Raw genomic sequence first — 12,500 nt, forward strand, 5'->3', positions numbered from 1 at the left:
GCCGGATCCGGAACCGGATACCGGATCCTACAAAAGGGTTGAAACATATAGTCTACTCGCACACGTGGGCCCTTTTTATTACGTTGGCGCAAACTATTTTTTAGACTCATTGGCTTATTGCCACACTGCCTGCAATAGCCGCTTCCAAAGGGATTTCACTCCATGCAGTGATTGGGGTTGTGAAAGACTGAAAAGCCTAGGCTAGACATGCACCAGACCCTGATTTTTTGGTAACATGCCGGATACCGGATCCACTGCTTAAGATCCTGCCGGACCCGGACCCTGTGAAAAACTCTATTATCCTGACGGATCCGGAACCGGAACCGGATCCGGATCCGGTGCATCTCTAGAAAATAACAAGTTATTTTAGGCAGCACCATTGAAACCCATTCATCCTCCACTTGTCCGTGATCACCATCAAACTTCAATACCACCTGAGGAACTGAAGTCATTCTGACTGGTTAAAGATTATCTGATACTATCAAGCATGATGAAACAATTTCTAAGGAAACTACAATACTTAACAAGTGCTTGATGCAGCAAAGTGTGAGTAGCACATGCATTTTGATAGTGATGAAAGTATGAATGGCTGAAACATTTTAAGAACTTGTAACACTCTTGCAACAAGCAGCCCCATCTAAACCAATCTGCTAATCAGTGCCTGGCCTCACCTGAGTAGGGCTGTTATGCCATTATTCAATAACGGGCGTCACCTGCCAAGGGCCTGATGACTCTGGTCACATGGTACTCTTGCACCTGTATATAAATCTGGACTATCAACACTTCAGTTGCTTGCCTGCCTGCTGGCTGGCCTGCATGGCACAGCATAGCACTTGTTTGCCTACAAGCTTGCCTACAAGCTTGCTTACATGCTTGCACACTTTCCTCTTTGTGAAAGCTTGCTGTATGTGGCATCATTTGTGGCATTGTTGCATATAATGTGCCTGCTGCAAATTAGGCATTGCTTTGAGAGCTAGCTTGTAGTGCTGCTTGTTTGCTGTGCTACTTGGTGCAAAATAATTTTTTAAAGACTGACCAATGCTATATTCATCATTGGCTCATCAAGAGATACAGTAAAAAGCCCACCTTGCACACTATCATTGTAACATAGCACTGCGTACTCTGAAATTTTATTCATGCCCATACTTTCAAAGGACCACCGCAAACCATTTTCTCAATACAGCATTGCGTCATAGTATCATGCTCAAGGCACTCCAGTCATGGTGAACGATGGGAGGGTGGGATGGTAACATGGCCAGGGTACCACAGTTATGGAGAATGATGGGTGGGGTGGGAAGTTGCCATGGCCATATTCATGAATACAACTATGACCCAGTATTTGCCTGTCATCACACAGTACAATTCAACTTTTTAACTGAAATGTACTGTTATATTTCTGTAGAGTACTGTTATTTAACAGTTCAATTGCTGCTGAAAAAATGTTATATACTGTGATACATTAAACAGCAATGAGCTGTATTTGATTTTTGGTGTGAAATAACAGTAGAATTACAGGTAAATATAATTGCCAGTAACTGCCGTTATTTTGCAGGGAAATTTTCTTAGAGTGTACATATGGTGCTGATAGAGGCAGGGGATTAACCCTTTAGTAGTGACATTACTAATGTCTGAAGAAACGGAAGAAAATGTTTACCATGCACAAGATGAATTAGCAATGCAGACCCCAGTGCTTGCTAGCAGTGCTGAGTGTGTAAACCGTTTGGAATACTGTACTTGCGATCAAGACAGTAATTTAAGGTATGCCGTTTGGTTATTAATGTAGCCCGCTGTGGTTTGTCAATTTGGGGTCATGTTTTTGCAAGTTTCGCTGACGCTGAAGCAGGTTCAGTTCTTTTTCTTGGTTTGTTGCGCTATGATGGAGAGTGTGAAATATCGGTATAGGTAAACGGCTATTTAAATGCAAACATGCCAAAACAACCATAGAGTGCACATTTCGAGTCATGAATGCTTGAGTAACCTGTGTGAATGCATTCACCACTTCAGAGTTATTACGACAGCACTAGGTATATTTTGTGGCAATGTAGTAGGATCGCTGGTTTCGTGGATGGGTTTTGGTGCTGTGAGCTACTCCAGCAGCGTGTGTGTGTCAACAATCGGCTTTCGCTCAGGCTGTGTGTGTGTGTGTTTGTGTGTGTGTGTGTGTGTGTGTGTGTGTGTGTGTGTGTGTGTGTGTGTGTGTGTGTGTGTGTGTGTGTGTGTGTGTGTGTGTGTGTGTGTGTGTGTGTGTGTGTGTGTGTGTGTGTGTGTGTGTGTGTGTGTGCGCGCGTGTGTGACTACGAGCCTGTGTGAACGTTTGGCTACGCAGCAGTCACTGTCGCATCCATCAATAACCAAAGCTAGTAACCACATATCTGTACATAAGTCTTCAAGGTGAAGGAAGAGTCGCGTGATGCTTGAACATAGTTTGGTTAATCCACAATTTGTATTCGTATTATGTTTCACATTTGAGACGCAACGTGCAACTGAATGCTTTGGAAGGGAATCGACTGTGTTGTGTAACGAAGTGACACCCACACACCCACACACCCACACACCCACACACACACACACACACACACACACACACACACACACACACACACACACACACACACTTTGGAGACACTTTTTCCGTTTTGCTTCTGTTTTGCACTATGATCGAGATGAAATAACGGTGAAAGTGTGTAGGTGTTTTCATGATGTGTAGCCTAGTGTAGAAGTAGGCTACATTTGGGGTTCAGTATGGTACCGTGGTTGTGCGTGCTTGCGTGAGTGTCTCGCTGCTCAGATCATTCCAATTATAGTAGGTATTAGTAAAAATGACTTCCATCATTATTGACAGGGTCTGACAACGGTGTTGCCTAATACACAAGCCCCGCGTCCCGCCCCCTTTAATAAATGAATCGCCCCCTTCATATTTCTTTGCTGCCGCCGGGTCTGGGAGTAATCAGCTGACAAGAACGAAATTAACCGTTCCAGGAACAATATTTTTTTGTTCTAACCGGTTCGGGAACGTCAATTTATTGGTGGAACTCATAACCGGAAACGTTATAATTCCGATTCTGTTCGGAACGGAACGTTTGGAAAAAAATAACGGTTCAAAGCCCTGAATATAACCACATTTATGCTTTAAAACAGACCACTCTCATGACAAAGACGAAAATCAAAAGTGCACAAGGACCAATTGAGGCCTTCCTCAATGACGCACATGGAGCGTGTCTTGCACATTCAGCTAATCCATGGCCTGAAATGGCCTCACCAAGAAATTACAGTTATCACTATTTCCATCCGCATTATCTGAGGAAGATGGAAGTGAATGGCTGATGATTAGTGGCATTGTTGTGAGTGAAATGGACACCCACTCACAGGGCTGCTGAGTCGAGCACTCCACCAGCCCCACTGTTCACAGAATGGGATGAGGGAGAAGTAGTGTGATTCAGCTCTCGGCTTGAATAATGGAGCCTTCAAATAATTGGGCTTTAAGTGTACATAGGACTACAGAGCATGCGACACATGACCACTCAAGGGTCGGTCATCATTGCCAGAAGCTTGGATGGATACACGGCACAGTCTCCAACAGCAATGAGGGACTGTGTGTGTGTGTGTGTGTGTGTGTGTGCGTGCGTGTGTGTGCGCGTGTGTGCGCGCGGGTGAGTGCGTGCGTGCGTGCGTTGTGCGTTTGGATGAAGTCATTCTGGAAGAGGATAAGATCATTTGGGGATCTGTATCATCACTGCACAAGGAGAAGAAATACTAATAGAGAATAAAAGAGGAGGCGCCATCTCCTTTCATTTCCCGCCACGGAGGCAGCTGGCCAAGCCAGTGCTGGATTTGAGAGGGTAATTGAGGCAGAAGATTCCAGAGGGAGAGAGCATTAGGATATGGGAGACAGAACATTGACCTATAGTGGCCAACAGTGTCTGAGAGTGAGCAAGATGGAGACAGAGAGACAGAGAGAGAGAGAGAGAGACAGAGAGAGAGAGAGGGAGAGAGAGAGAGAGAGAGAGAGAGAGAGAGAGAGAGAGAGAGGGAGAGAGACAGAGAGAGAGAGAGAGAAGAAAGGGGGAGGACGAGAAATATATGAAGCAAAGAACAATTGTAAGTGAAAATAAGGAGAAATTCAAATAACAGACAGACCGAGTGATGACTGGAAATGAAAGAGAGGAAGCGAGAGAGGGGGTGGTTACAGAGGAGAGTGCCATGGAGATGGCATGGAGAAGGCCGAATAGAACAGTGTTTTGTAAGGGGTGGGTTGGGACCCAGAAGGGACCCTGGGTGGTGGATCACAGAGCTGTGGTGTAAAAGTGTATTACGGTAATTGCCCCTGTTATTGCCAGTTCCAAAATTGAGACAAAATGCAGTAATGAATAAATGACTTTCAAGTCGAAGAGAGGGTAGAAGAACATTGCTACTCCTTTCCAATTGATGGACATGTAGTATGGCAGCTTATCATACAGCCGTCTAGAATGTTGCGAGAGCTTCCATTCACTTTCAAAGGGCTTCCCAGACGTTCGATGATCAACAATTTTTCAATAGTGCCCGCTGCGCCCAAACAATGACCGCTGCCAATGGCAACGAGTTTTGTCACTTCAGAGATCACTCCGCAAGTAGATCGGTCACATCTACGGCTGATCCTTGATTGTGGTTGGCTGATTTGCTGTTCCAAGTATTAGTTGGAAGGTTCTACACACGTCCAACTTAGATGCACAAACGCACATAGACACGTTTAAGTTGGTAGCTAGACTCTGATGCGGCTGGGGTAGGGAGAATGCAGGAAGAGCACATATTTGAACTGTCTCTGTTTGGGGTGTTAGTATGATTGCATAGATGATTCATTCCCGTTACCTGTCACTGATATTTCTTGCCTTGCTGAATTTTTGTAACATAGCAGTTGCGTCTGGCAGTGCGATGAATGCACACAGTAGCCTAGTGATGCTCCGGTAACCAGCCACTATCCCAAACAACGCGATGCGAATTACAACAACAACAACTTTCTAAGAAATCTCATTCAGCGATTCATTTCAACAGTTTTGTCTCATCCTGACGAAACTAATAATAGCAACAAAGGCCCTCAATTTGATCAGGATTCCTGTCAGCAACCCCTGATGCCTGAGTGTTGCCGTGCCAACAAAGCAAACGGTCACTGTCCACCGGCCGCTGTCGTGACATCTTTTAATAATAGACCGTTTTTTTTTACGTCCACTGAAATGAGACCAAGCACTCAAGGGAGGAGTTCGTGGACAATTACCTTAAGCATATGTGTAGCCTACTGTATGCTAGAAGTTGCCTACTCCTCGAGCCATCTATACTTCACGGCGCACAGCTAGTGAAGCCTGTAGCAGGATCGATAATGCTTGGGTTGCCTTGCCTATGAAGTTCCTGGAATATTGTCACCGATTAATTGTTATACAGAAACGATCCTGACTGTTATGAGTTTAGTAAAACGTGACCGAGGCTGCCTGCAAACAGTTTCAAGCGCAATGTCGCTGTAACAAGTTAGAAAGTAGTCCAACTCTGTCGCTTGATAACCTTTTGAATAATGACAGACCACAAAACAGACAAAATATTTCCCTTCGTAGCGAAATAACAACCCTCCGCCTTTGCCACCGTGGTGTTATTCGCCCTGTCGGGAAATCTTTTCCAATAGTCACGTGTGGACAATACATTATCCCTTACATAAAACACAAATGTTGATGGACGGCATACTGTATCTATGCCATCAAATGCATGGCTACATTTTTGGACAGTTTCCAATAGTGTAACAAAAAATGGTTCACAACGTGATGTCCATAGGAAATTGTTGGTCCCAAGACTATTCCAGTTAAGAACCGATGCAATAGAAGGTGGAGAGATTGAAGCAGAGATCAGGGACGGGGAAAAGAAGAAATGAAAGAGAGGAGGGGAGAGCTGAATGCGAAAGCATCTTTTATGACCAACCACCAGGAAGCAATCCTGTGGGGAAAGAGACATCAGTCCCTTCCCGGAGAAGACAAGAAGGAGGAGGAGGAGGAGGGATGGAGGGGGTGTGGTGGGGGGTTGGGGGACTCACTTGTCAGGCCGGCCTGGCACCTGCAGACGGAGGCGGCACTTGTTGGCACTCTGGATCTGGTCCTCTTTGATGCGGATGAGCCTCTGAAGAGCCAAGCACCAGTCCTGCGCTACGGTGGTGTTCAAGTTCTGAGACGAGACAGGAGAAGAAAGTGTTGGAGAGACAGAGAGAGAGAGACAGAGAGAGAGAGAGAGAGAGAGAGAGAGAGAGAGAGAGAGAGAGAGAGAGAGAGAGAGACAGACAGACAGACAGACAGACAGAGGGACATGAGGGAGAACGAGAGTGATATTTGCATTACTGTTTGTATGGGGACCTCCCATTGACTGCTGACACCAGACGAAGACCTTGCTGGTCGAAATGTTGTGCCATTTTTTTCACATTAAATCACGACAAGGGAGCTTTTACGGTGTGCGAATATTTCTTCTCCTTTTCTCCTGACCTCCCATTGACTCCCATAACAACATGACTATCTAACAATAAACCATAATACACTTTTATTGTTCATTTTCCTCACCCCTGTTGCTATCAGGGGCCTTTTTTAAATATTCCGATTCTTGTGATTTTATGCCATTCTTTTTAGTCGAAGGTTTCTGAGTCTTATGATGTTTATGCCATTCTTATGTGTTCTTATATGTCAGTTTCTGTCTTTGTTATTCCATGATTACCAAATTCTAGAGCTAGCCACACAGCATACCTTCACTGTTGCCAAATGTCTGTCTTTTGTAAACAATTGTTCTAGTTCTGCTTTTAATCTAACTGTTAAAACACATTGAGCTGCATGTATTCTATGAATTGTGCCATACAAATACATTTATGTGCTACATAAATTAACCCTAAAGCGACCGACTGGGGTCATTTATGACCCCGGGCACATATTTTCATACACCATTTCTGCAATTTTCATCAGAAACACTTGTCCTTCCAGGAGTTTGTCAATGCATATGTTGTGCATGATGTGAGATTTGGACCATCTATGTGGGATTTATAATCAAAACACCTCTGGGGTCATTTATGACCCCGAGAGGATCCATGAGATACTCAACATTATAATGTCCATTGTTGTTGTAATTTTCAAACTCTGGTTTTTGTTTCTTGTGTCTTGGGGAAGGTCATGGTCAGCAGACCTAAAATATTCATAATAAAAACATTTATAGTATTAAAATATAATATATTATATAAATAAATAGGGCACCCCTGCGATAGCAAACAAAGCATATTGTGAGGGCACCCAGGTGGCATTTCCTCTGTTATTGCTCCATATTTGTTGATATCATGGCACCTTGGTCCTAGACACATGATTAGAATATGAAATGGAAGTCATCCTGATGAACAAAGAGGGAGGAAACAAGTCATCAGTGTAGAAATCAATGGTGTTTTTAGAATTTTCCTTATTATATGGCTATACAAAGGCTGAAGCATCAGTTGAATCATTTCTTTGCTCTAATATATATGGAAGACACCTTTTCACAGCTACAATGTCCAGAAAAAGTTTCAGAGAAATTTTGAGTGTGCACAAGGTTATATGTTTGAGACATGGTTTTGTCTATGTAAATTACCATATTCTCTGATCTTGTGATTTCATGAACCCAGAAATGTTTAGTACCCTAAAGTTTTATTGCAGGAATATCATCTGTGGGCCTAATGAATACAATTTAGCGTGGTTTCCCAAAGTTTCACTTTGAGAAATTTCCATAATTAGCATAAATATACTGTATTATTATGGTAAGACTACTACAAGTGAATAGGCTAAAAAATGTAAATGATAGCTATCACCATGAAACGTTCTCAGATGATTACTGATGATGAGAGAAGAAAAAAATGTATTGGATGTTTTTTGTATTTTGATGTTTACATATGCAAATGAGGGCATACATCATATTTAGCATATACGAATGTAAGTTTGACTAATTTTTAGCAAAACAATAAAATGTTCAAATTCAAATTTTGTTGCTTTAGATGTGGGACAAGTAGGGACAAGATGTAAGTAAATTTGAATGAACCCCAAAAAAATCATTTATGTAGTTGTATTTCTATAATAACTCTTTGGGGTCATAAATGACCCCACTCGGTCAGATTAGTCGCAAAAACAGGCCGGTCGCTTGAGGGTTAAGCTATTATTATACATTTATAACCTGACCAAACCTATATCCAACCCTAGACTGTTAGACATTTTTTTGGCAATTTTAGTTTTATCTGTAACCACAAATACGTAATAATGTATGTAATGTATGTATGTATAATACATTTCAATATAATACAATTCAATACATACATGCCCACAAATCTGATGCTGCTGCTCTGACACCATAAAAGCAACCATGTTCCTTATGCTCACATTAACCCCTTAAGACACGGCATTATACATTAGCTGTTACCAGAATGGCAATGACCAAGTCGTAATGTGATACTAAAGGCCCTGTGCACTGTCACAGTAGTGTAGTACTGTAGTAGTTAACTTTCAATGTCTATTACAGCGTGCCACAGGAGGTACGGCGTGCATTAAAGGGCTACAACTTTCCTTTCAAGGGCAATTTCCTCTCTCTTCTGCTCTAGAAATTAACTGGTTAAGAGAGAACAAAATAAAGCAATATATCAAGCCTGAACAAAAAAAAATAAAGAAGAAAGTGTTGCTTTTGGGGTGACCTGACTTCCCAAGTCTTTCATTTGGAAATTTTACAAATACTTGCTTGAGGCAAACCACACACAAAACAGAAACAGTGCAACACAACTGAAGGCTAACAGGCATCAAGAATGTAGCGTGATATGTTTTCGTGAGTCAGCTTAGATGGTGCCATTTCGTTTGGTTGGCCTTTGCCATGCAAGCACAGGAGAGGCGTCCTAATTTGAGTATTGTAGGCTGTTGATGCTATTTGGGAGGTATGTTTTGTCAGCGCCCGTCAAATGCCTGACTGAATCACGCATTACTGAGTCACTTTCTTCTGTCTCTGTGCTATGTGAAGGATGGAGAATAGCTGTCATCTCCCTCTAATCACTTATTAAAGGCCACAGCTGAAACTCTCTTCATTTGGAAATTGGTGATGGAGTCCTTTTGCTCTCAGAAAGTGTTTCTGTGTTCTTTCATTCGTGTGAAAGTGTGTGTGTCTGGGAGAGGGGGTTGGGGGGGTCGTTTTGATTTTCTTTTTTCATTACTCATCTTGCTGCTCTTTTGTAACCTTGCCTGCCTAGTCAGATGAAAACAACACAGACTTTCAAAACAACAGTCCTCCCGGAAAAAAAAGAACGCATTTCTTCAGAAAGGTTGCTCCATTCAGCCGAAAATATATTTAATGTGCATGCTCAACCAGGAGCGCATATTTTCTTATTTGCTTGTTGGCAGTGAGATACATTTTACTAGCGTTATTATATCTAACCCTGTTTATCATCCATTTTCACGCCCCAAACGTCACCTCAATGTACTTGGATGGTGACAATGAGGTGCTGATTCCACTTAGCAAAAAGGACCAAATGGACCATTACCATTCCTATGTGTAGAACAGGGGGCAGCTGTGGGGTAATGGTTAGGGAGTTGGACTGTAGATCACAGGGTTGCAGGTTCAATCCCCACCCTTACCAATGCAAGGCACCTGTCTATCCCCACACTGCTCCAGGGACTGTAACCAATACCCTGCAATACCTCTCATATAAGTCACATTGGATGCAAGTGTCAGCTAAGTGTAATGTAATGTAACAGCAAACTGAACCAATTCATTTGGACTCTTGCACTTGAAACTCTTTTAGAATATATTTGGACCCATTCGCTAAGTGCTCAATAAACACTGCCAAATGTACAGCCGTGGTGTAATTGTTGGAATTGGCCTGTAGATCACAGGGTTGCAGGTTCAATCCCCACCCTTACCAATGCAAGGCACCTGTCTATCCCCACACTGCTCCAGGGACTGTAACCAATACCCTGCAATATCTCTGGATAAAAGTGTCAGCTGTGTAATGTAATGTAACTGCAAAACTGAACCAATTAATTTGGACTGTTCTACTTGAAACTCTTTTAGAATATATTTGGACCTATTCGCTAAGTGCTGAATTAACACTGCCAAATGTACAGTGTAATTTATCAAAAAAAGATTCTTTACTAACTTTACTAACAAGTGTTGTTGCCCCATCTGTGGCCCGTGGCCCTTGGCCAGTGGTACGTACCTGATATGTTCCCTGGAGGGTCCCCACCAGTAGTGTGACCTGCTCCACCACTGTCAAGTCATGCTGCAGCTCCTGGAGCTCCTGGTACAGCTTTGGAGGGCCCAGCACAACTTTCCCTACAAAAAAGGAAAAAAGAGGAAAGTTTAAAATCACTGTAATCACTGTAGCTATAAGCACCAGAACATTGAAAACTTGAGCTCCGGAAGCTCCTGGTACATATTTGAAGGGGCCTGCACAACCTTCCTAATAAAATTGTTTAAAAATAAAAAAAACACCGTAATCACTATCATTATAAGCACCAGAACTTTGAAAACTTGAGTCCTGGGTATTGCGCAAAATAAAGTTTAGAAAAGACCCACAGTCTGTACATAAGTTAAGAGAACCTTCGAGGTAACCCCTGGAAACTCGGTCCCCAACTGAATGCCGCAAATGAAAGTGCCAATGCCTGGAATGATACTAAGGGTTAGCAGGGTGAGTTGGCAGCGAAACTTGAGCAAGTCACCAAGAGCCTACAAGACTGTCACTGAATACTGAACACACTGGTGGGTATATCAAACCTGGGCAACCACACTAAAAGATAGCAACCAGAGGAATAAGATGATGAAACAAGATAACAAGAAGAAACAGAGCGATTACAACGGGGGTCATACGCACATTCAGCGCTTGGGCCCTATTAATAAACAGGATAAATAAATAAATAAACAAATAAAAAAATAAATAAAGAAATAAGGCATTCATTTGGCGATAGGAGGGCGGATGGCTCTGACAGCGTGAGCGCAGGTGTCTCATTAGATGTAAAATGTGCCATCGATTTGAATGCCCATCCCTCCTGCTCGCGGTCTCGGCGGTCCCAATTGCTCTCCTCTCGCAAATCAATAGCTGCAGCGTGGACCACTGTCTTCAAATCCACACCACCCCCCTTTCCCTATCTCCCTCCCTCTCCCAGTTGCACCTAAACAAACACATGCACACACGCACGTGCACGCATACACACACACGTACACACACACACACTACATACACGCTAGCACGCGCACACACACACACACACACACACACACACACACACACACACACACACACACACACACACACACACACACACACACACACACACACACACACACACACACAGTCAGGGCCACTGATAGCTTTGGCCGGGCCCAGGACAAAATCATCTGAAAGGGCCCCCCACCTATCAAATGCTATGTAAAGAAAACCCAATTCTGGGCCCCCTCTCTCTCTGGGCCCGGGACAGCTGACCACTTTGTCTCCCCCTGTTGGCTTTCCTGCACACAGTGCACAGACACTTACACATGCAATGTACACAGATACTGAACCGGTGCTTCCCTCTATCCCTCTGTGCATACAGACTCATCCTCAGTGTAAAACAAATGCGTGTTCACACACACACTTGCAGCACAAACACACAGCTAATTTTTCCTCAATCCCCTTGCTCACACTTAAATAAACACCCCTGCCCTCACTAACAACACACACGTGGATGCATATACACACACACACACACACACACACACACACACACACACACATACACACACACACACACACACACACACACACACACACACACACGCATGCACAAATGCACGCACGCATGCACATACACACGCACACACACATCCACACACACACACACACACACACATCCACACGCACACACAATAAAACTCCTATACACACACACACACACACACACACACACACACACACACACACACACACACACACACACACACACACACACACACACACACACACGCACGCACGCACGCGCGCATACACACACACACACACACACACACACACACACACACACACACACACACACACACACAGCCACGCAATTAAAGTGAGCCCCCAAGTGAAATCATCAGCTCTCCACCTAACCAAACAGCCAATGGCACGGCACAGTGGCATGACAGCTCCCTGCAGCCCAGAGGGGACCTCCGAGGGACCAGCCTGGGGGCCTGGGGCAGGCAGGCAGGCATGAGGCTGATGCTGCTGCTGCTGCTGCCTGTCTCAGAGTTGTCTGCCGGAAGCCTTTAGATAGACCGGCCTCCTCTCCTACCCTCTCCTCTCCTCTCGATCCCTTCTTCTCTCTTCTCCTGTCTTCTTCTCCTCTCCTACCCTCTCCTCTCGATCCCTTCTTCTCTCTTCTCCTGTCGTCTTCTCTCCTCTCCTCTCCTCCACTCCGTTCCCCTTTTTACTCCTTTCCTGTCCTCCTCTCCTCTCCTCTCGATCCCTTCTTCTCTCTTCTCCTGTCCTCTCCCCTCCT

The 12,500-nt window shown here is 44.0% G+C and overlaps 1 protein-coding gene across 2 annotated transcripts in view; it reads right to left on the reverse strand.

Moving 5' to 3' along the window:
• The window catches only part of arhgef10la (Rho guanine nucleotide exchange factor (GEF) 10-like a), a 277,194-nt gene that overhangs the window by 119,923 nt on the left and 144,771 nt on the right, over positions 1 to 12,500 (reverse strand). For both annotated transcript variants that reach the window (XM_063214836.1, XM_063214835.1), the window contains 2 exons: positions 10,202 to 10,317; positions 6,050 to 6,177 (listed from right to left, as the gene is read on the reverse strand). In XM_063214836.1, the coding sequence (XP_063070906.1) occupies positions 6,050 to 6,177; positions 10,202 to 10,317 (244 nt within the window). The remainder of the gene's footprint in view (positions 1 to 6,049; positions 6,178 to 10,201; positions 10,318 to 12,500) is intronic.

The sequence above is a fragment of the Engraulis encrasicolus genome, chromosome 14 (assembly GCF_034702125.1).
Source record: "Engraulis encrasicolus isolate BLACKSEA-1 chromosome 14, IST_EnEncr_1.0, whole genome shotgun sequence".
NCBI lineage: Eukaryota > Metazoa > Chordata > Actinopteri > Clupeiformes > Engraulidae > Engraulis > Engraulis encrasicolus.